Here is a 27,776-nt window from a genome sequence, read left to right as displayed (position 1 = left end):
CCCGGGTAGCTATGTGGGTACAAGCACTGAATATCAAACATATCTAAACAGCTTTCAGGCACTGTCAGAGACCCAGATATTTACTGCTAGTTTCATGGGTAGGGCTTGGCACTGAATATCCAGGACTAATTTAGCTGGTGGAAGTCAGTATTAAAAGAAACATTGACCGCTGGTGGCTGAATATTGCCCCGATAGCTTTTTGCTAAAAAGAGAAAATCACTTTAAACTGATTTTAATTCTAATTTTAAAACCATAGCTGAAGGCGTATAATGCTTTCCAGCATTTATTTTATTTATTTATGCACTCTTGTATCCCACTGTTATCCAAAAAACAGGTTTTGGTTCAAAGTGGCTTACAATTTACATTCTGGTTGAAACTTACAATGAAGGTTTACAATTAGGAAGTGGAAAGGACATTGATAGGTTATTTAGTTAGTTATAGAATTTATTGAAGAGGTAGGTTTTCACATCTTTTTTGAATTGAAGATTCTTCTTATGACCTTTGGTACTGAGTTCCACCATTTGGAACCCAGGTAACTAAGGGCCCTGTTTATTAAGCTTGACTGTAGGTATGCAAAAGTTTTAGCATATGCATTAACGCTAGAGACACCTATAGGAATTTAATGGGTGTCTCTATCGTTAGCGTTTGCTAATTTTTAACACGCACTAAAAAGTTAGTGTGCCTACAGCGTGGCTTAGCAAACAGGGCCCTAAATCCAGCCATGTAAATGGTATTGTAAGTTATGTTTCTGCAGTTGTAGAGGTGAAGAAGTAGGTAGCATCTACTTTCTGGCTTGCATTTCTTGCGTACCTCCATTGAAGAATTCAAAATACAGTCTAGATACATGATGGAATGATTTGTTCAATGTGGTTATCCGCGGCGGGTGCCGTGAGGAAAGCTTATAAAAGAGCCCTATATGCTGATAGAACATGGCTATTTTTGCCTAGAAATAAGTCTAATGTTAGGTCGTTGGCTTGTGTGTTGCCATTTTCCCATAGCGCTCCTCACATTGGATGCTTAATACATACATACTGGCACGTGTTGTCAGTTCACCCAGTATTTAACGAGCACCCCAAAACAGCATACTGGCATGGATCTAACTTAGGGGAATTGCTTAAAAGACTCAATACACAGGACCAAGGGGGGCACCATTCCCCCTGTGGAAACTGCATTTATTGCAAATATTCAGTTACCACGGACTCGATTGTAATTCCTGGATCTACTCGCAAATTTTATTTGCGATCAATTACAAACTGTAAGAGTGAGGGCGTGGTGTACTGCATATTTTGTCCTTGTCAACTGATGTATATTGGTCACACTAAAAGACAGCTGAAACAGCGGTTAGCTGAACACAATAGTAATTTGAGAATAAAAGCGATGCCCCGCTGGAGGCCCATTGGTTTGAACAAGGACATGAGATTGAAGACCTGAAGTGTCTAGTACTTACTCAAATTGCCCCCCTTCGTGGGAGGGGCAACGTGAGTGCACGGTTACTTAATATTGAGCAGCGCTTCATTTTCACTTGGGATACGGTGTCCCCCAAAGATCTTAATTTGGAAGTAGAGTGGATATAGGGACTTTGTATTTCCATTGGTCCACGTCATGAAGGTACTGGGTATTTAAATAGATAAGTACGTGGCGTACGTACATGGGCGGGGCTTCGGACGCCCCACTTGGATACTAGTCTTGAAGGTAAGCGGCCATCATATGTATTATAACACGATATTAAGTTAATTATATAAAGCATATAGTTGATAACGTGCTTGTTGGTGTGGAAGAACTGCTGTGTACTTTTACTTTATAGGTATTGAGAAATAGTTCCTCCTGAGGAAGGAAATCCCGAAATGCGGTCTCACATTGAGGAATGGCATTTGTTCAACTGACTAGTTGAGTCTGGCGGTTTCGGTGGACACCCTACTCCCATAAAAAGTCTCAGTTATTCAAGTGATCCAGCGTTGCACAAAAGCGGATCGATTACATTTTGTACGGCAAGAGACTTCTGATATTTGAACTACTTGAACATTGGAATTAATTTTTATTTCCCAGTGAATATCGAGGTTGCCTTACACCTGCACAAAGCAGGTTGACATAAAAAAATTCGCTTTGGAAATGAATTATTTAAGGTGATGCAAGACAATAGAGATGATTTAAGGACAAGAACCTGGTGAATAATATGTGAATGTTAAGTCGTTGTAAGTTATGTGATACGGGAGAAGTGATATCCACTAAACCGATAGTGGGTTTAAGTATAAGTATACAGCATGATGATGTTTTGATAATTAAATAGATTAAACTGATAAAGATATGTTTTTCAAACAATCAGTGGAGTGCATCTGTTAGAAGATTGCATTTCTTGGAGACAGTTCGATCATATCTAGCATATATTCAGAAGACATATCAAATCGTATCTTGTAGATGAGGGTGCTAGCATGGAAGATTAATCTTGCCTTGATTGGCAGCCAGTGTAGTTGTTCAAGCAGTGGAGTAGCTCTTTCATATTTCGATTTCTTGAATATTAGCCTTGCTGCCGTGTTTTGGCTGGTTTGCAGTGATTTTAGTGTGTTTTCCTTGCACCCTACATATACTGCATTACAATAGTCTAGTTGTGATAGTATTGTTGACTGTACTATTATCTGGAATGATTGTCTAAAGAAATAGACTCTGACCCTTCTCAGTTTCCATAGTGTTCTAAAGCATTTTATTTATTTTTTATTTATTTATTGCATTTGTATCCCACATATTCCCACCTCTTTGCAGGCTCAATGTGGCTAACAATACATCATGAATGTTGGAAATGTATAAGAGAATATACATTTAGTATTACAAAAGGATCCTGTTTAACATGATAATGATGAAATAAGATACTAGAGTGAGAAGCAAATGCTGTAAGACAATTCTGGGTATATTTGTAGGAGTTCACATTTGTTGATCTTTGTGGTATGCCTTTTTTAAATTATTTTATTTATCACATTTTACATTATTATTCAAGTTCAAATCTTGAAATCAGAAAAGATGTCATTGGTCATATATATTAATAAGAAATATGGTTACAATCCCAAAGAAATCACAATATGATTCTTACTCATCTTTAGTCCACTATATCTGGAGGCATTACTAACTATAATCTAGGACAATTGCTCCAATTTCAATAAAGAAAAAGGAAAGAAAAAGGAAGGTAGAGCAAGATGTCCAAGTGTTTCAACATTATAGCGTAGAAGTTATTACAGGCCCTGGTGGCGAAATAGGTGAGCCAGCTAATTTAGAATCCAAAAAAGAGTTCAATTGCTTAGAATCATAGAATATATACTTTACAGAATTCAATTTTATAACACATTTGCAAGGATAGTTTAACCAAAATAACGCGCCCAATTGAAGAGCCTTTGGGCGCAATTTAAGAAATTCTTGTCTCTTTTTCTGCGTAATCTTTGAAACATCAGGGTACATTCGTATTTTGTAACCAAGGAAATTCTGTTCTCTATGTAAAAAGTATTGTTTTAGTACCCAGTCTCTATCAGGTTGTAGAATAAATGTAACTTTGAGCGTTGCTGATGTAAGTCCAGTCATATCATCTTCTATCATTTGTGTCAAGTTCATGTCCACGGCTGGTGCTGGGGGTTCTACTCTTTCTAATTGTTCAGGAACTCTCTTCAAAGAAGATGTTATATAGAAGATTTTTGAACTAGGAGGATATGACTGCTCAGGTACCTTCAAAACGTCTGTGAGATATTTTTTAAAGGTAATAAAAGGTGATATCAACGGCTGTTTTGGAAAATTTAATAACCGCAATGTATTAGAACGTTGAAAGTTTTCAAGCATTTTCACCTTATTTTGTAAAAAAAAAGATTTTCTTTAATTAAATTGATTTGCAGTTGTTGACATCCTTGGATAGCTAAAGAATTATTTTCTGTGTTATTACTCAAAGTTTCCAACTTTTGTTCAACAGTAGATAATTTTCCAGAGAAGAGTTCCATTTGCTGATTTACAAATGTAAATGTCAAGGCAAAGGAAGTTTCTAGACAAACTAGAGCTTCCCAAACTGAATCTAACGAAATCTCCTTAGGTTTCTGAGGCAATAACGACTTACTTGGTAAGCTTAATTCCATCGGGTTCTTCTTTAGCTGGGCCTCTTGTGTGGCCAGATTTTTTCCAGTGGCCGTCTCCCCTTGTTCACCTGCTAATTCCGAAGCGGGGAGTGTCGGCGTCTGAAATCCCGTAGCAGCGCCCGTGCTAGGAGACCCCATCGACGTTCGAACGTCCTGAGACTCCTGAACTGCTTCCGGGGTTCTCGCCGGCATCAAGGGGGGATTACGCTCTTCGGGGCTCCAAGATATCTCAGCCTCAAGCTGCGAAGATGTGAGACCTCTCTCCATATTGTGCGGCTGCGAAGTGAGCATTCCCGAACTTGCACCTGGAACCATGAAGCGGTCTAGGGGTCCAAAAGACGGCGTTGGCAGCACCGCAGGGCTAGTGCGCTGCCTCCCTCTTCTCTTGGGCATCAGAGGATAATTTTTTTGAGGAAAATCCAAAATGTCAGAAGAGCTGCTTCACGTACGACTTACTCTGCCACCATCTTGCCTCTTGTGGTATGCCTTGTTAAAGAGATGGGTCTTCTGTAGTTTGCGGAAGTTAGTTAGTTCATAGATCGTTTTCAGGCTGTGCGGCAGCGCATTCCAGAATTGATGTTACTGTGATACTTGACTGTCCAGTGATAGATGTTTATCAAGAATAATTCCAGGTATTTTTAGCTGTGTTTTGATTTTGTATGTATGATTTATTTATTTATTTTATTTGTTACAATTGTATCCCACATTTTCCCACCTATTTGATGGTTGATTATAATTCCTTGCGATATCAATCGAAAGACTTCTCTAAGGTCTTTTTTAAGGTAAAACGATTTTATTATTTACTTTGGGAGATACTTTATCTACCTCTCCGTTTTTTTTGACAATTAGTTTTATTCCATTATATTCTATATTCCTTCTCCTTACAGACTGTTTCGTTTTTTTGAATACGTGGAGGGGCATAATCGAATGCGAATGTCTATCTCCATGGGCGTCTATGTCCGAAAACGGGTACGTGAAGAGGCAGGACAGACCGTATTTTCGGAAAAATGGACGTTTTTTCAGCTGGGCATTTGGTTTTTTTTAGCGATAATGGAAACTAAAAATGCCCAGCTCAAAAACGTCCTAATCCGAGCCATTTGGTCTTAGGAGGGGCCACGATTCGTAGTACACTGGCCCCCCTGTTATGCCAGGACACCAACTGGGCACCCTAGAGGTCAGTGCGATGGACTTCAGAAACAGCTCCCACATGCATAGCTCCCTTACCACGGGTGCTGAGCACCCAACCCCCCTCCCCCAAAACCCACTACCCACAAATGTACAACACTACCATAGCTCTTAGGGGTGAAGGGGGCACCTACATGTGGGTACAGTGGGTTTTGGAGACCTCCCATTTACCAGCACAAGTGTTACAGGTGGGGGGGGGGGGGCGGGCCTGGGTCCACCTGGCTGAAGTGCACTGCGGTACCCACTAAAAGTGCTCCAGGGACCTCCATACATGCAGGCCTCTAGGACTTGTTGCTGCTATATAACATTGGCACACCAGTTGACACCTGAAGACTAATCTCTCCGAAAACATCCTTTATTGGAATAAGCACGCTTACTCACAGTTTACTGCAGATCAGAGGTTGTGCCCTACTGGCAACGAGTCTCCCTGGTACTGAGATTAGTAGTAGGTCAGAGCTGGCAGAATGCTGTACAATGCCCTCTTTCAGCCACATTCAAGGTAAGAACTAAGTTCTGTAACGTGGCTAACACGTGAAAGGGATCTAAAACTGGCTTACAAAAATGGCCACTACCTCATGGACTACCGGAAACAAAACAGGGCACACTCTGACACAGTAAGCAGGGGGAAAAGCACCATGGCAGTAGAGCCTACCAACTACCAACATCGTGAGCATTTAACACAAGCTAGTGGAATCATGGAGCCCAATACCCTACACCCACATAACAGAAAAGGTGTCACACTCACCCGAGAGCCACATCAGAACCAGGGAAAGGCTGTCACAGGATAGAACACATTCTGCTGTCATAGAGGTGGGTACGGCATTTGAGGCTCGCATAGAGGCAGGAAAAAAAGTATTTAAAGTGGGCTTTTTTTGGTGGGAGAGGGTTAGTGACCACTGGGGGAGTCAGGGGAGGTCATTCCCGATTCCCTCCAGTGGTCATCTGGGCAGTTGGGGCACTTTTTTGGGACTTGTTCGTGAAAAAAAAGGGTCCAACAAAAGTGACCCAAAATCATGATAAAAACACCTTTTTTTTTGATTATCAGCTAAAGAAGACCATCTCTCCTTGGCCGAGAACCACGCCCCAGTTCCGCCTTCACCACACCTCCGACACGCCCCGTCAACTTTACCCATTTCCGCGAAGGATTGCAGTTGGAAACGCCCAAAATCAGCTTTCGATTATACCGATTTGGGCACCCACGGGAGAAAGACGCCCATCTCCCGATTTGGGTCGCAATATAGGTGGTTTTCTCTTTCGATTATAAGCAGGATATTGACCTACTTGGTTGAACATACCATCGAGGTTAGTTCACTTTGCTTCAGTGATTACACACTCTGGGTTCTTTCGCACATTCTTCTGCTCAATACTCTTAAAACACACAAACTACACAATACAAAATACGCCATTTTTCATTTTGGTGACTTTTGTCAAGTCAGTAACTTTCTCATCTGTGCTTGGGATAAGTTTTCTTGGTCTCTTCTTGGTATAACAACATACATCTTAGCATTATGTTCTTCATAATTACAATGTTACAAATACCACATGTAACCACTATTGATTGTTTCTGCTCTAATACCTTATTTTTGGATACTGTATTTAATGATACTATATACTTTTATACAATTCATTTTTAGTCCATTTTTTAAATCTATTATATATGCTCAGTTTTTATTCTGTATATCATTACACCTTTTTAAATTCACATTGTGACTGTTTAAATTATATTTTGCATTTTATCATCTGTTCACATCATATTTCTTTTGTTTTACTATTTGTTTGTTTTATGCAATTACGTTACACCTGTTTTACATTATATATTTAGTATTTCATTATGTGTATGTTTTACATGTGGATTTTTTAATGTATTCTTTTAGACTCCTGAGGCAGGCCTGTGGCTGAAACACAGATCTGTCATTAATAAAAATTATCTGGTTTTGGTTCAACTGTCCCAGTCTCTGAAGTTTTTGGTCCACTTCCCACTTTTCTCTGTACTTCTTCTGATGGTTGATTGTGAAATTTTGGTGAGATTGTGAAATTTTGGTGAGATGTGGGGTTGTGCAGGCTTGACAGAATCAGGAAGTTGGTTTTGTCTCTATTTAGTTTGAGTTTGAAAGTTGCTGCCCAGTTCTCCATTAGGTCCAGACCTGTTTTAATTTTGTCCAGTATTTCTGTGACACTGTTCAGTTTTTTGCCGAGTGGAGCCATCATTACATTGTTAGTGATATTGAGGAACCCTCTGGTACCCCACACTCAGAGATCCAAGAGGCTGATATCTGGTTTGACATCTTTACAATGCAGGATCTGGTCTTTAGGAAGCCAGTGAACCATGCAGCCATTGCACCGCTGATTCCCATGTAATCGAGGAGGGCCAGTAGTGTAGTAATAATATATTCTGACCTTGGCTTATTAAGCTTCTGAACTTCGTTATCAGAGTGGTTATGACCATCTCAGTGGTGTATTGTGGCCTGAAGCCTGGTTGGGATTTATGAAGGATTGAGAATTTAGTCAGGTATTGCACCAGTTATTGTGCTAACAGATGTAGGAAATATGAGGGGGTAGGGGGGGAAGACAGGGCTAGAGAAAGGAGCAGATCCTATTCCCCGGAGAAGTGGAGAAAGGAGAGAGACTCCACCAGTCCCCGAGAGGAGCACGGCCTAGAATTCGGGACTACTTTTCCCAGCAGTCCCTGAGTGAGGCATGCCATCACAGCAGGGACTTCCATTCCCATCAGCCCCCAGAAGATATTGAGAGAAGGACAAGGGCGGGAAATTGGAAAACCTTGACACAGAGAACTAGGCTAAGGGAAGAGGTCCTGAATCTGCCCAATCAAGGAAAGGAGGGGCAACTGGGAGAAGGGTGTGGGGAGGAACCCATGGACTGGCAAGGGGCAGAAAAGGGAGAGGAAAGAGAAAAGGAGGAGCTGATGGATAACTCAGCTCTGGCTAAACTCAAAGGTGAGATAAAGCAGCAGCTGGGGGCTTGGTATAGAGGCTGGGTGAAAAAAGGCCAAGGGTGGTCATCTCCAAAGGAGAACTGAGAAGAAGGTTTTCCTTGGCGGGTCAAAGGGGGAGTAGTGGCTGGAGGATAGCGCTGGCCAACTTGGGTGGGATTTTGAATCCTTTTTGGGGAACTGCTTTACATGAACTGTTGGGATTTTGAACCCTTTTTGGGGAACTGCTTTACTGTCAAGTTTTCACAACAGGAAACTGGGTTGTGAGCCCTTGGGCCCCTGCCGAGGAGCGGCAGTGGCAGGCAAAACCACCCCACACTGGAGGCTAAGCAAATCTCAGGCAAGCAGTTAGGCTTTACCTGTACCTGGCCATTTTCCACCAGGAGCTGAGCTCCCAGCTTCAGGTGGCCGACAGGACTTTGCAGGACAGGGCAGGACTGGATAACAGCAAGGCAGCACAGGGACTGAGTGTCAGAGGGGAAAGGAAGGAACATGGGCAGCAAGGCAGGAAACTGGGCAAGACAATACAACACAAGGCAGGGACAGGACAAGCTAGGGAACAGAAACTGGAAGCTGCAAGCAGCCACTGAAACAGGGAACAAAACACTGACTAACAAGACACAGAACTAAAAGCTGCAAGCAGCCACAAAGCCAGCACACAAACAGAAACTAAACACTGCGATACAAACCAGAAACAAGGCTAGGAAAACAAGTAAAACCTAACCTAAACCAAACACAGACTAACTAGAAACAGGCAAGAATCAAGGCAAGAATCTCAGACAAATCACTGGACTAGCAGAAGTGCAACAAGCACCAACATAACAGGGCCTTAGACGCAATGCAAAGCCAAAGGCAGAGAGGATCCAAATGGCTAATAAGCCCAGCAGGCAGCTGAGACTCAGGTGCAACAATCACCAGGCAACTAAGGGTCGGGCAGCCTGGAAGATCCGGACTGGACTGAGCTGAAATCTGGAACGGGTGACAGCACACCGACAATCTAATACAGCCAGCACACAGAAACAGAACTAACTCACAAAGAACAAACAGAAGCCAGCTCAGAAGCTGACCACAGGAAATAAGGTGAGTCTGAGAGGGGTCACGGCCACAGACGTGACATTTACATGAACTGTTGGGATTTTGAACCCTTTTTGGGGAACTGCTTTACATGAACTGTTGGGATTTTGATCCCTTTTTGGGGGAACTGCTTTACAGAAACTGTTGGGGTTTGAGAAATGTTTGGGATGAACTGTTTACAGAAACTGCTAGAAGTGTGAACCTTGTTTTGCCTTGTTGAACTACTGGGGTTGCAGACTGGCTGGGGGGGGGGGGGTACATAAACTGATATATGGACCCTGACTGAGTTGCTGAGTCATTAGTTTCAGCTTGGAGGGATTTGCTCAAGGGATCTGAATGGGGGGGGGGGGGGGGGGGTCTGTGGCTGGGTCAGCTAGGCCCAGCAGGGTGGAGCCTTCTCCCTGAGACTTCCAGTGTACCCTTGGCCTGAAGGACCCACAATTCCTATCGGTGCGGAGAGGGTCCTAGGAGAGTGGAGCAGTGAACGAGCTTCAGCTGGATTTTCTGAAGCAGTCGCTTGACCTCAGTGGGGGAGGAGGTGTTCCCTAGGCGATCCAGAGCGAGGAGCCTTTACACAGACCCTTCACTGTTTTGGTCAGTAGTGGTGTTGAGGCCACTGGTCTGCAGATTGTGAGATTGCTGATCTTGCTATTGTGTTCTTGGGGATTGGGGCAAATATGATTTCACTTTTATCTTTTGGGAACTGTCCTTTTAATAACATGTATGTGATGTGTTTGGTGAGGCATTAAATGAACCATTCTTGTGGGTTATTCATCATATAGTTGGGGCATTTGTCTAGCAGACAGTGCACATGTGCATATTTGTCAGTAGTATCTTTCCTGTGCTAAATCTGGGTGGTTTAAAGGAGGACCAGATTCTGTATGCCATGGTGTGGATGTTGTTGGTTTTGCATTCTTGTAGGAAGTCTATGATGGATGCTTGTGATACTGCAAGGTGTCACAGATTCTGGGATGGACTGCAGCTAGGCCTGCAGCAGACAAGTCCTCTGGGATGGCACAGGGCACAACTGGACAAAGCAGAGGCAAGACAGAAGCTGAATCCAGACAAGACAAGGAGGAGAAGGACTGGATTCAGACACGAAAAAGATCAAAACAAGACAAGGCACAAAAGACAGCAAACAAAGCTGTGCAAACTAAAGACAAGGCAGGAATGAAGTTTGGCTGTAGCAGGAACCAGGAACAGAGCTTCGCTGTCGAAGGAACCAGGAAAGGAGCTTGGCTGTAGCAGGAACCAGGAAAGGAGCTTGGTTGTAGCAGAAACCAGGAACAGAAGGGCCACAAGGCCGAACTGGAAACCACACATAACAGAGTCCAAGCACACGGGCTGCAAGGCCGAACTGGAACCCAAACAAACAGGAAGAAAGAGGAAAGGAACAGAATGAGATCCCCTAAGGAAATACTAACCAGGCAGCACATGCTGCCCTGAACACAGCTATAAAAAAGGTCAAAATACCCTTACACTCAGGCATAAACAGTAACTGAAGGGTAAAAGGCAAACCCACACACGGAGACAGCTCACACTGTGCCTAAAAGCACAGTCAAACGAAAAGAACAGCTCACAGAGGCTCAAACAGCAGATTCAACACATAAAGGCACAAAGGGAAATCACACAGAGAGACAGCTCAGGGCTGTGCTAGAAAGCATAGCTAAATGGAAGAGCAGCTCACACAGACTCAAAAAACTGATTCATCAAGTAAAGGGTTAAAGAGAAACCACACAGAGAAACAGCTCAGGGCTGTGATAGAAAGCACAGCTAAACGGAAGAGCTCACACAGATTCAAACAACAGATTCAACAAGTAAAGGCACAAAGGGAAATCACAGAGAGAGAGAGAGATAGAGAGCTCAGGGCTGTGCTAGAAAGCATAGCTAAATGGAAGAGCAGCTCACATAGACTCAAAAAACAGATTCATCAAGTAAAGGGTTAAAGAGAAACTACACAGAGAAACAATTTCTCATGAAGTGGATATCATTGGGTGATAGGTTACTATATTCATTTATCGCTGTTGTCCAAAAGGTGTGGATGTCCACCTTCCGTCTGGTAGTGAATGTGTGATGTTCTCTTGGTTCTCTGTTCTTGCCCTTCTCTTTCCATTGTAATGTAAAGGTGAGCTTGCTGTGGTCCGACCATAATACCTCTTCCCATTTGTGGTTTTCTAATGTATGGTTGTTGTTTGCTGAGAGCCTGTGAGCTAGCATGTCTTTTTTGTGAGATGAGGTGCCTTCTGCTGTTGTGAAGTTCCATTGGTTTAGGAAGATCATTAGTTATGGTGTTGGAGTCATGCTGTTTTTCTAGGTGCAGATTGATATCTCTTATTAGTAGAATATTTTGTTGGTTTGTACAGGTGTTTGAAAAAAAATCCAAGAAATTGTCTTGGGTGTTTGTCCTGCTTCCTGGTGGTCTTTAGAACAGTATGATACATACATACTTGACCTGCAAGGGTTGTGTCGGTGATTTTGCATGCCAAAATTTCTATTGCTGAGGATATCAAGTTCTATGGTGAAAGAGGATTTGTAATAATTGCGACTCCTCTTTCCTCTTTTTAGTTCTGTTGATGTGTATTGTTTTGCATCCTGGTGGGCATAGGTCCAGCAGTGCTGGGTCGACTTACAGGTGTAGCCATGTTTCTGTTATATGCAGTAGTCCTAGTTGTTCTGTTTCCAAACAACTACTATCATGTCTTATCATAATCATGTCACCCAAGATCCATCTGTAATACTAAATATCTATCTTATCATGTACTAGGAAAAAATGCCCGTTTCTGAAGGGCAGGAAACGGGCGCTAGCCAGGCCATCCCCCACCCTCCCTCGCTGTTCCAGACTCCGCCTTCCCTCCATTTTCACCCCCCGCACCGCGTCACGGCCCCCTGTAGCCCCCTTCCGCGATCCTGTCGACCCTCCTTCGCGTCAGACGCACGCAGAGGAACTTCTACAGAAGATCACTGAAGAAGGAATGCTGCGAAGGCCAGAACAAAACTTCGGCTGACGGGGGTTGGGGTCCCCCCATCGGCAGAGGTACTGGACGGCGGCGGGGTCGTGGAAGGGGGGTACAGGGGGCCGTAATGCGGGGGGGGGGGGGTTGAAATCGGAGGGAGGGCGGAGTGTGGAACTCGGTGGGAGGTGCGTGTGAGGGGACACGGGGTGTTGATGCTCGTCGGGTGGGGGGGGGGCGGGTTGGTGATGTGGCGAGGGGGGGGGTTGTGTGTTGGTACTCCTCCCCTTGCTTTGGAATCAGCTGTCACTGACGTCACCGACGTCAGTGCGTGCCTGCCTAGCAGACCACCTCTGAGGGAGGCACGGTCCCAGGCACATTAGAACGTTGGGGGTGAGAATTATTATATAGGATTTCCACTATTCATGATGTATTGTAAGCCACATTGAGCCTGCAAAGAGGTGGGAAAATGTGGGATACAAATGCAATAAATAAATAAATAAATAAAAATTCTATCCAATTTCTCAACAATGCTGATTTGATAACTGCCGATCTTGCATTTACAGATACTATGGGTTTCTGGACATATGTATCATATTTAATTTTGGTGTGTTTAACAGTTCGTAATTGTCTGTGTGGTCTGTCAGTTTTATGCATGTGGTCTTGTTGATTATTATTCTGGCTTGGCTTGGCGTTTTGTTATTTGCTGGTTTTGTCTCTATTTTGTTGTGAGGTTTGTATTTAAGCTCTTCCAGTTGATGGTAGTAGCATCGTTTGTAAGTTATGAATATTGGGATTTTATGATCATTTCAGGTAATTTAAAGATATAAACAGCCTTCAGCTTATAACACAATTTCACTATCTTGTTATTCAGTTACGGAATAAACAACAGTGGTATTTAATACAAGGAAAGATGTAGAGTTAAAACTGGATCCTGAACTGATCTTCAGGTTGAGGCAGATATAGAAGAGATTACATATGTTTGGTGATAGTAAGCACTTAAAATTAATCTACTAAATGAGTGTGAGAATTGTACTTTCAGTTATAATAGCTGGATGCCCTAATAAATCACAAGAATAAATGTACAGGTTTTAGCTGGTGTTCAACTGCAATAAACTATATTTTATGTCATACATAAATAATCTATATAACTTAGGCTTCACTGGCTAAAAGAAAAGAACCATAGGCACTATGAAAATAGTTATCTTATTTTGTAACATTTTTACTTCTGTAAGTTGCTACACAGAACTCAAACTTCCGTTCAAAGTAAAGTCTACATTTGATTTCATAAAGTACATGGTTTCTTTTATAAATTCTTTACCTTTCAAAATATATGCTACTGAAAACTTACTTCTTCTATTCTTATTTCAGAAAAATTTGTTGACTGTAACTGCTTCTTGAGATGAAGGCATTTCAAACGTTCTTCCTTAAGTTGTGCACTAAGTTCATCCACCTTTGACAACAAAGCATCATAGCTCACCTTGAGACTTTTTTGACTCTTAAAAGATAAGAGAAACATGTTTATTATAAAACAAGTTCTATTATAAGCTGTTATCATAATGACAATGTATATACATATAGGTGCTTATTTAAAAAAGTGCTCTTCAAATTTTGTATGTGCATAAACTGGCATTTATATTGTATAAATATCTAAATCCCGAATGTACAAGGCTGAGATTCACACCATAAAACACACATATGGCAAACCATAAAACATTCATATGGCAAGGGGCATGGCCTGGGTGTATTCTGGGCAGAACTAGGGCAGACCTAAAAAATAAACATGCATTCCCCATTTCAGAAGGGCAATGAATGTTTATATCCAAATAGATCTACATTAGAATTTACATCCATTATGACGAGTGCTGCTTCTGAGAAGTGCTCTATGGAGGGATTAGGGAAGGTTGCCTTCTTAATTCTCCAGTGATATGTGGGGGAATCATTTGACATAAAATGTGGGTTGGATTAGAATGGTGAGTGGTGAGTTTACCTGAGGTATAAATACACTTATTGCAGGTCAAGCTGTTTCAGAGGTGTGTGAAATAGTGAATATGGATGAGGTCACAATCCCATGAAGCTCTGAGGCTCTGTGTAGCCCAGGTTCAGAGAGCTTTGGACACAATAATCTTCTTTAATCCTAATTCACCTTTCTGGAAACTGGTGTTGATCACGGGGTCCACTATATAGTTAATGGTTACCAATCTACTACCAGAGACAAGGGAGAAGCAGTGGGATATCTGGTCAGTGGGTTTTCCCTGGTATGGAGGTGGGTTTACCCATCACTGATATGGCATCTAGGTCCTGGGACATTCATCGGGGGGGGGGGGGGGGGGGAGGGGGGAGGCGGCGAGATACATGTGTATGTACCCCTCCCCTAGAGGCCTTGCTACTTTACAGTTTATTTGGCCCTGAAACAGCAGGTCAACTCATATGAAAGTGGAGAAGGATTTCCCGATCTTCCCACACCCACTTGAAACATCCAGGCATTCTACTGATTATTCAAAGGCACTCTCCCCCTCAAAGTGGTACAGGTCCTCAGTGCTACCTAAGAACAATTGAAGATCTCACCAAATCAACTGTTTCCTGAATTTGAGGAAAGGATTAACGAAAATCGCTGTGGTGGATGCATGTACCACTTGGATGAAGAACAATCAGCTAAAGGAAATGATACTGGTACAAACACTTCTTACTGCTGATTCCTATGGTTGTAGTTTGACAGATCCATATGTGGCCAACTGACCCCAGAAAAAAAGTCTTTGTGCAGCAATACGAGAAGCTATTAGTGCCCTGTGAATCCATCCTGGATATTCTTAATACTCTGGAGGATCCTGTGCAATCCTCAAAGATTTTATTAGATGAACTAACACCATTTGGGGAAGTTCTGGAAGCCCTGGTTGGATGCATTCCATGTATTTACAAAGGTGGAAAGAAGAGAAAACGTGAGCCAGCATGGTTAGAAGTTGATGTGAGAAAGGCTATTACAGACAAAAGAATGTCCTTCAAAGAATGGAAAAAGGACCTCAATGAAGAAAATAAGAAGCAACATAAGTACTGGCAAGTCAGATGCAAAGCATTGGTAAAGAAGGCTAAAAGAGAATATGAAGAGAAACTTGCGCAGAGGCTAAAACTCATACATTACTACTCTTCAGGTACATTAGAAGGAAAAAGCCCTCGAGGGAATCAGTGGGACCATTTGATCATGAAGGAGCAAAAGGGGTGCTTAGGGAGGATAAGGCCATAGTGGAGAAACTGAATTCTTTACTTTGATCTTCACAGAAGAAGAGGTAAGAGATCTACATGTACCGGAAATTATTTTTAAGGGTGATGATGCAAAGGAACTCAAAGAAATCTTGGCAAACATGGAAGATGTACGCAGCAAAATTGACCAATTAAAGAGTAGTAAATTATGTGGACTGGATGGCATTCATCCAAGGGTACTCAAAAAACTCAAGCATGAAATTATTGGTCTGCTGCTAGTACTATGTAACCTGTCATTAAAATCGTCCGTAGTACTTGGAGACTGGAGGGTGGTCAACGTAACGCTGATTTTTAAAATGGGTTCCAGGGGTGAACTGGGAAATTACAGACCAGTAAGAATGACGCCACTGCCAGGTAAAATAGTGGAACTGTTATAAAGAACAAAATTATGGAACACATAAATAAACATGGTTTCATGGGGCAGAGTCAGCATGGGTTCAAGCCAAGGGAAGTCCTGCCTCATCAATTTGCTTTATTTCTTTGAAGGCACAAATAAACACATGGATAAAGGTGAGCCAGTTGATGTAGTGTATCTAGATTTTCAGAAAGCTTTTGACAAACTTTCTCATGAGAGACTCCTGAGAAAGTTAAAGCGCCATGGGATAGGAGGCGATGTTCTGGTGTGGATTAGGAACTGGTTATTGGACAGAAAACAGAGGAGTAGGGTTAAATGGCCATTTCTCTCAATGGAGGAGGATGAATAGTGGAGTGCTGCAGGGATCAGTAATGGGACCAGTGCCATTTAATATATTTATAAATGATCTGGAAATCGGAACAATGAGTGAGGTGATTAAATTTGCAGATGGCACGAAACTATTCAAGATTCTTAGAACACATGCAGACTGTGAAAAATTGCAGGAAAAGCTTAGGAAATTGGAAGATTGGGCATCTAAATGGCAGATGACATTTAATGTAGACAAATGCAAAGTGATGCACATTGGGAAGTTACCTGATGCTAGGGTCCACCTTGGGGGTCAGCACCCAATAAAAAGATCTAGGTGTTTTTGGAGACAATATGCTGAAATCTTCTGCCCAGTGTGTGGCGGCGACCAAAAAAGCAAACAGGATGCTAGGAATTATTAGGAAAGGGATGGTAAGTAAGACAGAAAATACTATAATGCCTCTGTATCTCTCCATGGTGCAACTTCACCTTGAGTAATGCATTCAGTTCTGGTCACCGTATCTCAAAAAAGATATAGTGGAATTAGAAAAGGTTCAAAGAACAGCGACCAAAATGATAAAGGGCATGGAACTCCTCTCATATGAGGAAAGGCTAAAATGAGGTTAGGGCTCTTCAGCTTGAAAAAAGAGATGGATGGGAGACATGATTGAGGTCTACAAAATCATGAGTGGTGTAGAACGAGTAGAAGTAAATTGATTTTTACTCATTTCAAAAGTACACAGACTAGGAGACACTCAAGGAAGTTACATGGAAATACTTTTAAAACAATTAGAAGGAAATCTTTTTTTACTCAAGAAATAGTTAAGCTGTGGAAATATTTTTTTCACTCAACGAATAGTTCAGCTGTGAAACTTTGCCAGAGGATGTAATAACAGTGGTTAGCGTATGAGGGTTTTAAAAAGGTTTGGACAAGTTCCTGGAGGAAAAGTCCATCGTCTGCTATTGAGAAAAACATGGGGAAGTTACTGCTTGCCCTGGAATTGGTAGCATGGGTTTCTGCCAGGTATTTGTGACCTGGCTAGGCCACTGTTGGAAACAGGATACTGGGCTAGATGGACCATTAGTCTGACCCAGTATGGCTATTCTTATGTTCTTATGACAAAATGGAGGTTTTGGCCCTTAGTATTTCCTCTCAAGAGTTAGGCCCACAATTCCCATTCAAATTACCTAAACAAGCAGTGTGGTATTTTTGGATTCCCCTTTTGAACATAATTGAAGATTTAAACTGAGACATCAACTCCAAGAGACGCCTAAAGCTTGGAGCTCTTTAATACTATCCTGAATGGGATGAGTAGCAATTACTATGATGATCCTCCCTACATTTTTGATTGCCTATCTTACCAAAAATATTTCCCACACACAATTCAAAATTTGGACTAGAATGCTTCAAAACTTTCTCTGGGCACATCAGAGAGATAAAGTACAAATGAGCCTTCTGGTTCAAGTGCAAGACCACAGAGGCATAGATTTTCCAAATCTTAGGTGTTGTTATAAGGCTGCAGTGCTGAGAGCACTATAGGCTAATTATTTTAATTATTGGGATTTCCCACAGCTCCACACAGTAAAAAAAAAAAAAAAAGTGCTTTCCTCATATTCTCCCTTTGAAGGGCAAAAACTGGGAGGCAATAAGATTAACTTAGAAAAGGAAAAACAGGGGTGATATGATACAGATGTTCAAATATTTGAAAAGTATTAATCTAGAAACAAACTTTTTTTTCCATAGACGGGAAGGTGGTAGAACTAGAGGACATGAATTGAGGTTGCCGGGGGGGGGGGGGAGGGTGAACTCAGGAATAATGTCAGGAAGTATTTTTTCAAGGAGAAGTTGATAGATACCTGGAATGCCCTCCTGCGGGAGGTGGTGGAAATACAGACACTAAGAGAATTTAAAAATGCGTGGGACAAACACAGAGGAATCCTGTTTAGAAGAAATGGATCCATAGAAGCTTAGTGGTGATTAGATGGCAACACCAGTAATTGGGAAGCAAAGCTAATGCTGGCCAGACTTCTCTCTTATCTGCACCCTTCTCCTCCACTGCTAACTCCAGACTCCGTTCCTTTTATCTTGCTGCACCATATGCCTGGAATAGACTTCCTGAGCCAGTACATCAAGCTCCATCTCTGGCCGTCTTCAAATCTAAGCTAAAAGCCCACATTTTTGATGCTGCTTTGAACTCCTAACCCTTATTAACTTGTTCAGAACCCTTATTTTATCATCCTCACTTTAATATTCCCTTATCTCTTATTTGTCCTGTTTGTCTGTCCTAATTAGATTGTAAGCTCTGTAGAGCAGGGACTGTCTCTTCATGTTCAAGTGTACAGCGCTGCGTACATCTAGCAGCGCTTTAGAAATGATAAGTAGTAGTAGTAGTAGTTCTATGGTGTGTGCTCTGATCATGGCTGAACAGATTTGGATGGGTTGGAGTGGGGCTTCGATAACAACTTCAGAAGTTTTAGAAGAACAGTGTTGGACAGACTGCTACAGTCTATGCCCTGAAAATGACAAGGACAAATCAAGATCAGGTGTACATATGAAGTATCACATCATACCCCACAGTATCTGACATGAACACCGAATAATGAAATATGGCATTTTAATCAGGAAATGGACAGTTTTCAACCCCGACGCATGATCACACCCTAACATTTTGTCTGAATCACCCCAACCTATTTACCGATACTTCTTTACTGCACTTGTCACTGTAATAGTACCCCTATACTGTATTTGTTCACACCGGAGTCTGCAACCACCTCTCCGGAACTATGTAAGCCACTTTGAGCCTATCTAATAAGTGGGAAAAGGTGGGATACAAATGTTTCAAATAAATAAAATACCTTATGGTATGAGTTATCTTGTTGGGCAGACTGGATGGATCGTACAGGTCTTTATCTGCCTTTATCTACTATGTTACTATGGGGCTCATTTTCAAAGCACTTAGACTTAGAATGTTCCATAGGCTACTATGGAACTTTGTAAGTCTAACTGCTTTGAAAATACATCTCCATGTATTTTTCCTCATAGCCACTTGCAAAATTATTTGCCGGGGTCTATAGGTTACTACCAGAGGCACAGAGATAAACTAGCACAAGTAGGTTTAACTAAATACAAGAAAAAATTATGGCATCTGGTGTGGCCCACTGTGCTGATATCAGCTATTGCATGGCCTCATGCACCAGAAAGGCCTTACGAGGCTTCTTTGTGCTAGCCATCTTAGGATTAGATGCAATCGCCAGTTGAGTATCAGGAGCAGAAATATTCTGTACCACCAGAGCTTTAATGATGAATGAGAGCAACTCCTCATGAAACACTTGTACCACCACAGAACCATGAGACTCATCAGGAAAGGTCTCCCTCTTCTACAGCAACACAGAAACCACACATGCAGAAGTACTCTCCCCTCAGAGAGAGAAGAAGAAGGAGAGATCACATTGAGGTCCACGACAGCATCCACCCATCTCATTTTGGAAGATGAGGCTGAGGAACAAGCAGAGACTCAGCAGCTGGGAGAAACTGCTTCAGCAAAAAAAAAAAAAAAACCCCAAAAACCAAAACTGATGCATTAGCAAAATGAACTCAGGTGAAAAAGGCACCTGAGCAGCTAACTGGGACTCTGTCCAAAAGAAGCAGCTGATAGAGAATGAGCCCCTGTAGTATCAATAGCCACTGGGGCCTCCTAAGAGCTGCACTCACCCGAGGAAACAGTGCCGCAGGAACTCAAGATGGCTGCAGGTGTCGGTGACAGAGAAGAGCCTGAGGGAGAAGCCAGATTGATGCATGCCAAAACTTCCCCCGTGAGAGAACCCTACAGCCCCACAACCTCTGGCTCCGAATCTGCTAGCCCTGATGCCGCTAGATACGTTTCACACTGGCCGATGCTTCTCTGTGCTTCCCACAGCACAAGCAGTCTCTGCCGCCATGGTTCCAAAAGAAAAACCCTAACTACAATGCTGACAATAAAAATTTTAAGGTGTACTTACAGGTTGAAGCAGACTTGCTGGTTTCTCTCTCCAGAGACCGCATGGACTGCACAAACAACCCCCTCCTGTTACAACTTACACAGCCTGGGTTTCAGCTAATCTCCCTAATGACCAATATCACTGAACTCTGGGTTGCTCCGCTCTTTTTTTTTTGTAAGGAAGGAGAGAGAGACAGATAGAATAAACGTAGCAGGAGGGAGGAGAGAATGGCACCACCAGGCGTACCACTAGAGAAAACACTCCAGAAGCCTCAGTTCAACTGAACCAGCCAAGCCAGAACAGAAGCAATAGCCAAGGATGAGACATAAGTAACATAGTAGATGACGGCAGAAAAAGACCTGCACGGTCCATCCAGTCTGCCCAACAAGATAAACTCATATGTGTATACCTTACCTTGATTTGTACCTGCCTTATTCAGGGCACAGACCGTACAAGTCTGCCCAGCAGTACTTCCCGCCTTCCAACCACCAGTCCCGCCTCCCATCACCGGCTCTGGACAGACCGTATAAGTCTGCCCTCCGCTATCCTCGCCTCCCAACCACCAACCCCTCTTTCACCCACCTGCTCCGCCACCCAATTTCGGCTAAGCTTCTGAGGATCCATTCCTTCTGCACAGGATTCCTTTATGCATATCCCACAAATGTTTGAATTCCGTTACCGTTTTCATCTCCACCACCTCCCGCGGGAGGGCATTCCAAGCATCCACCACCCTCTCTGTGAAAAAATACTTCCTGACATCTTTCCTGAGTCTGCCTCCCTTCAACCTCATTTCATGTCCTCTCGTTCTACCGCCTTCCCATCTCCAGAAAAGATTTGTTTGCGGATTAATACCTTTCAAATATTTGAACGTCTGTATCATATCACCCCTGTTCCTCCTTTCCTCCAGGGTATACATGTTCAGGTCGGCAAGCCTCTCTTCATACGTCTTGGAACGTAAATCCCATACCATTCTCGTAGCTTTTCTTTGCACCGCTTCCATTTTTTTAACATCCTTCGCAAGATACAGCCTCCAAAACTGAACACAATACTCCAGGTGGGGCCTCATCAATGACTTATACAGGGGCATCAACACTTCCTTTCTTCTGCTGGTCACACCTCTCTCTATACAGCCTAGCAACCTTCTCGCTATGGCCACCGCCTTGTCACACTGTTTCGTCGCCTTCAGATCCTCAGATACTATCACCCCAAGATCCCTCTGCCCCTCAGTACCTATCAGACTCTCCCCACCTAACACATACGTCTCTCTTGGGTTTCTACTCCCTAAGTGCATCACTTTGCATTTCTTCGCATTGAATTTTAATTGCCAAACCTCAGACCATTCTTCTAGCTTCCTCAGATCCTTTTTCATGCTTTCCACTCCTTCCTGGGTGTCCACTCTGTTGCAAATCTTAGTATCATCCGCAAATAGGCAAACTTTACCTTCTAACCCTTCGGCAATGTCACTCACAAATATATTGAACAGAATCGGCCCCAGCACCGATCCCTGAGGCACTCTACTACTCACCTTTCCCTCCTCCGAGCGAACTCCATTTACCACCACCCTCTGTTGTCTGTCCGTCAACCAGTTCCTAATCCAGTTCACCACTTTGGGACCTATCTTCAGCCCATCGAGTTTATTTAAGAGCCTCCTGTGGGGAACCGTGTCAAAAGCTTTGCTAAAATCTAAGTAGATTACGTCTATAGCACGTCGATGATTCAATTCTCCAGTTACCCAATCAAAGAATTCAATGAGATTCGTTTGGCACGATTTCCCTCTGGTAAAACCGTGTTGTCTCGGATCTTGCAACTTATTGGCTTCCAAGAAATTCACTATCCTTTCCTTCAGCATCGCTTCCATTACTTTTCCAATAACCGAAGTGAGGCTTATCGGCCTGTAGTTTCCAGCTTCTTCCCTATCACCACTTTTGTGAAAAGGGACCACATCCGCCGTTCTCCAATCCCTTGGAACCTCTCCCGTCTCCAAGGATTTATTAAACAAATCTTTAAGAGGACCCGCCAGAATCTCTCTGAGCTCCCTCAATATTCTGGGGTGGATCCCGTCCGGTCCCATGGCTTTGTCCACTTTTAGCTTTCCAAGTTGTTGATACACACTCTCTTCCGTGAACGGTGCTTTATCCACTCCATTCTCAGGTGTACTTTTGCCAGTCCCTCGTGGTCCTTCTCCAGGATTTTCTTCAGTGAAAACAGAACAAAAGTATCTATTTAGCAAATTGGCTTTTTCTTCATCATTTTCTACATAGCGTTTCGCTGTATCTTTTAGTCTCACAATTCCCTTTTTAGTCATTCTCCTTTCACTAATATACCTGAAGAAATTTTTGTCTCCCCTCCTTACATTTCTAGCCATTTGTTCTTCCGCTTGCGCCTTTGCCAGACGTACCTCTCTCTTGGCTTCTTTCAGTTTCATCCGGTATTCCTTCCCGTGTTCCTCTTCTTGAGATTTTCTATATTTCTGGAACGCTAACTCTTTAGCCTTTATTTTCTCAGCTACTTGCTTGGAGAATCATATCGGTTTCCTTTTTCTCTTGCTTTTATTTACTCTCCTTACATAAAGGTCTGTGGCCCTATTTATTACTGCTTTCAGCCTGGACCACTGCCCTTCCACTTTTCGTACGTCCTCCCAGCCCATCAGCTCCTTCCTCAGGTATTCCCCCATTTTACTAAAGTCAGCACGCTTGAAATCCAAAGTGGCCGCCCTCCACTTCAGCTGTCATATCAAACCAAACCGTTTGATGGTCACTGCTTCCCAGGTGTGCACCCACTCGGACATTTGACACACAATCCCCATTTGTGAGCACCAGATCCAGTGTCGCTCCCTCCCTCGTGGGTTCCGTCACAATTTGTCTGAGCAGAGCACTTTGGAAAGCATCCACGATCTCTCTACTTCTTTCCGATTTCGCAGACGGAACCTTCCAATCTACATCCGGCAGATTGATATCTCCCATCAACAGAACCTCTTTTTTCTTTCCTAATTTTTGAATATCTGCGATCAGATCTTTATCTAGTTCCTCTAATTGTGTCGGGGATCTGTAGACAACACCCACGTGGACAGAGGTTCTATCCTCTCTTTTTAAGGTGATCCATATCGCTTCTTCTTTTCCCCAGGTCCCTGTCATTTCAGTTGCCATATCATCATTCTATCCTTCCTAAATAGATTATAGCCTGGTATGTTTGCATCCCATTCATGGGAACCATTGAGCCACATCTCTGTGATTGCAACAACATCTAAGTCTGCCTCCAACATCAGGGCTTGAAGGTCATGAACTTTATTGCTTAGACTACGAGCATTTGTGGCCATCGCTTTCCATCTATATTTCCTGGTATGTGATTCAACATTTGTGATTTGGGGGTGTCTTTTCAATTTGGGTACCTTCGTATCTTTTTGTTCCAACTTTATTGCCATTTCCTCTGCCTCAGTTCTGGTCTGCCTCAGACCAGAATTTGTGACAGACCGTCCACCCCCTGCTGGAGATAAGCATACTGACTGAAGAGCATACTGTCCTATATGACAGAATTCGGTTGTATGACAGTGTTCTCTATCTCATCTGCTGGTAGATGGTCATAACCCACAAGTCTCTGGCTTCATCCGCCTCTGATGACAAGGAAGGATCTGTTCCACCAAAATGTTCTGATATCACACGTCCAACTTCAAGAATTGGTAAATGAGAAAATTCCGTATTACCAATTTTTTCAGCTGCAGGATTGTTTGAAAGGAGATGATGCAAAAAAGAACCTACACAGAACTCTCACGCAGGTGGAGGTTATGTTGTTTAAATTGAGCCAAGGCGGGAAGCTGTTATCTAGAGTATATAACATATTAGAGATCGCTAAGGGGTTGGATCATAAGTATATGGTAGACTGAGAGAACTGGTTGGGCCAGAATATTGCATTAGAAGATTAGCAAGATACGCATAAATACATAACACTGGCTCCCTGAATTATCAACAGCTACAATTCAGTGTAATTCATATATTATACTGGGTACCTGTTTTGGGTGATATGGCTGGAGATGGAAAAGCAGACCTGTGTTGGAGGAATTGTGGGAGGAGGGACAAGTTTGAGCACATGTGGTAGGAATTACCAATTATTTAAAAATTCTGGTTAACTGTTTAGTCTCGGGTTCAGGGGAGACATGGGTGTTTTATGACTCATCCTATGCTCGGGTGGTAAGAAACCTCAGGGGGTATATCGCATTTTGATCCTGGCAGCGAATACCGGACAGTGTAAGTCCCAAAGGAAGCTATCGTTAGGTCACTGGGAAGCTCTGTTGGGAGATACAGCATTATAATAAAATTACTTGGGAGCTGAAAGGGAAGGGAGATATATTTAAGAAGACTTGGGCCTTGGTGAATTTGTGAAACCAAATTTTATAATATTGTGAAATGAACATTTGGGTCTCTTATTATTACCTTTTCTTCGCTGAGGGATACAACAATTTTCTGTGTCCTGGAGTGGAGGGTAAGAGAGGGTGGGGGGGATTCTTAAGGTTAAACATTTCAAAATTTCACATTTTTGCTTTTAACATGGGGTTGTTCAGGGATTACAAAGAATTGTTGACTGGTGTATTTAATATATCAGGGCATGTCAACATATGAGCTGTTGTTTAGTTAGATATGTTTGATTTCCTAGTCGCATTGTACCCTGATGGTAATTGCTCTGTATTGGTAGTTTACATAATAAAAAGTTACAGTAAAACACAAAAGAAACCTCTTAAAGACCATAATAGTGATTTTTGTTAAAACACTGTTGACATTACAATATAAAACAAAAAAGCAAATTGCCTTTTTAAAAGTACTCCAATTGTATCTGTAACCAGGGAACCCACTAACTACCTTCCAGTGTCTAACTCCCTATTATCACAGACATACATCTGTTTTGAATGGAAATAAATAATGTTGCATCTTTATTAGATTATCCTAATAGGGGAAACTAATCAGTGTACCCACATCCAATTATTTAACATTCATGCACAACTAGTACTAAGGATGATTTGAACATGCAAAGGAGGAGTTTTTCTTTCTCAAACTTTCACCAGTCTGCCCTTCCAAACAAGACCATGGTCAATGAAAAGCCTACTTGTCAGGCTCTCCAGGCTGCAAGTTCCACTCTAGCAACCTCACCAGCCCTCCAGGTCCAAAGATAGCTATGGAGAGTCACCAGCCTGGCACAGCAACAGGATCTAACAACTCAGGCATTAGGTGATCCCAGCCATCTATGTTCTGCATACTCTGGGAATAGTAATTCCACTCAACAATAAATGTGGGGGTGAGATACCTAAATCAATGAAGTAAATGGAAATAAGTAAGAGGTACTCAATATTAGTAGCAAATACACTTGTTAGTCTTCGGAGGAAAAGGCCTCAAGAAACCCCTTCACATATAGACAGGTCAATAAGGAGTTGGACTTCCTCATCATCGGCCAGAAAAACCTCCGGTAGTTCTTTGACAAACTTTTTAAGAGGTGTGGAGGAACAGCTCTCTCACCCACAACTGTGTCTATCCAGGGGTGTTCTTGAATTGTTCTCACCTGGAGTAGGTAAGCTCAGGCCTGCACAGGCATTCTGACCAGAAGTGGTGTGATGCCACCCTATATGTTTGTAGATGCCTTGAAAAATGAGCGATTCACCTGGAGTACTGAGTAACTGTCTGACATTTATTTCTGGTCCTTAAAAACATAGTCAGGTTGGGAGAAAAACTCAATATACAATACAGGAAATAAATAAGCATCTCAAACCAGATCAATTCTTGTTAACCAGTTGTTTCCCTTTTCAAATAATGTTGCCTAGATTACTCATTTTTGTAGTCGTAAATTACAGTGCTTAGCCAGGTAACAAAATATGACACTCTGCTACACACAAATTCATATCCCTACTCTCTTCCTTCCTGCAGTCTCCTTTCCACCTAACAGTAAATTAGATACTTTTTCCTGTACTTAATGTATGTAATTTGTAGGACACTATCAATAGTTTGTCACTTTTATTATTTATATCTTTTGTCAATATTCTAAGTATGCATGCACACATGGGGGTAATTTTTATAACTGAGTACCTTTTTTTTTTAAACACACCTATTTCATAAATCAAAGACACCAATGTGTCTTTATCAAATATGCTTCCAAAACTATCTTCAGTAGCACACATTTTTTCTTGAACAATTTTACATCTACTCCAAGGCAAGTACAACTAAGTGCATGGTCACTCCTGGAAATGCCAAGTACCTCTTGAAATTGTAGAAGTTTTCCTTCCATTGCTGTTACTGCATGACATTTCTCAGCTAGTTGTTTTTGGAGTTTGATCATCTCCACGTTTTCTCGAATAGCTGATCTATGAATAATAAAGCCTACTATTAGAGACAGATTTACCTTTTTATTACAGTGTCTTAATACATTCTTATAAAATATTTGCAAACCAGTTTATTATGGCTTTATGGTGGTCAACTCATATTGAACCAAATTTTATATCAACTAATTTAATTGCCCTTTAAATTCCACATAAGACTTTTTTTTAATGGAAAATATTTGTAATAATGTCTTACTCCAAATAAGGCATTTATTTATTTCTCTATAACTTCAGTATTATAGCAACTGTGTAAAAACAGATAATAAAATACATAAGAATTAACCTACAATTATTCCATTAATTTGCTCACAAAGAAAAACATGGGGCTCCAAAGAAGATAGGAGATAATTAACAATTAACCAAGAGGTTCTGGTGGGTCCTCTTAAAGATTTATATTATAGATCCTTGGAGACAGGGGAGGGTCAACAAGATTGGAGAAGAGCAGATGTGGTCTCTTTCTACAAAAATGGTGACAGAGAAGTGGTGGGAAACCACAGGCCAGTAAGCCTCATTTCGGTGGTAGGAAAAGTTATGGAGGTGCTGCTGAAGAAAAGGATAGTACAATTCCTAGAATCCAATGGCTTACAAGATCTGAGGCAACATGGTTTTACCAAAGGAAAATCATGTCAAACAAATCTGATTGATTTCTTTGACCGGGTGACCAGAGAACTGGATCAAGTGCATGTGCTAGATGCAGTCTATTTGGACTTCAGCATAGCCTTTGACATGGTTCCTCATGGACTGCTTGTGAACAAACTGAATGGGCTGAAGATAGGACACAAAGTGGTAAAACTGGATTAGAAACTGGTTGACTGACAGATGCCAGAGGGTGAGAGTGAATGAAATTCATTCACAGGAAAGACGGGCGATTAGTAGAGTGCTCCAAGGATTGGTATTGAGGCCAGTTCTATTCAACATATTTTTTGAGTGACATCGTTGAAGGGTTAGAAGAGAAAGTTTGCCTTTTGTGGATGATGTGAAGATTTGCAAACAGACTGGACACCCTGGAAACGATCTAAACAATTAGAAGAATGATCTAATGTTTAGCAGTTAAAATTTAATGTAAAGAAGTATAGAGTGATGCACATGGGGTGTAGAAACTGAAAAGAATTGTATTTGCTAGGGGGTGCAGGGTCAATAAGCACAGGCCTTGGGTGATGGTGATGGAGGATCTTAAGGAAGCAAAACAATGTGACAAGGTGGTGGCTGTAGCCAGAAGGATGCTAAATTGCATAGAGAAAGATGTATTCAGTAGAAGAAA

At 42.1% G+C, this 27,776-nt stretch overlaps 1 protein-coding gene across 1 annotated transcript in view; it reads right to left on the bottom strand.

Annotated features, from left to right (window-relative positions):
* The window catches only part of RPGRIP1L (RPGRIP1 like), a 343,339-nt gene that overhangs the window by 194,205 nt on the left and 121,358 nt on the right, over nucleotides 1-27,776 (bottom strand). Inside the window, 2 exon segments of the mRNA XM_030204315.1 lie at nucleotides 13,615-13,761; nucleotides 26,395-26,500. Of these exon segments, the coding sequence (XP_030060175.1) occupies nucleotides 13,615-13,761; nucleotides 26,395-26,500 (253 nt within the window).

This window comes from Microcaecilia unicolor, chromosome 5, assembly GCF_901765095.1.
Source record: "Microcaecilia unicolor chromosome 5, aMicUni1.1, whole genome shotgun sequence".
Lineage (NCBI taxonomy): Eukaryota > Metazoa > Chordata > Amphibia > Gymnophiona > Siphonopidae > Microcaecilia > Microcaecilia unicolor.
Note: the sequence above shows the minus strand (reverse complement) of the source record. Positions and strands in the feature narration are given on the sequence as shown.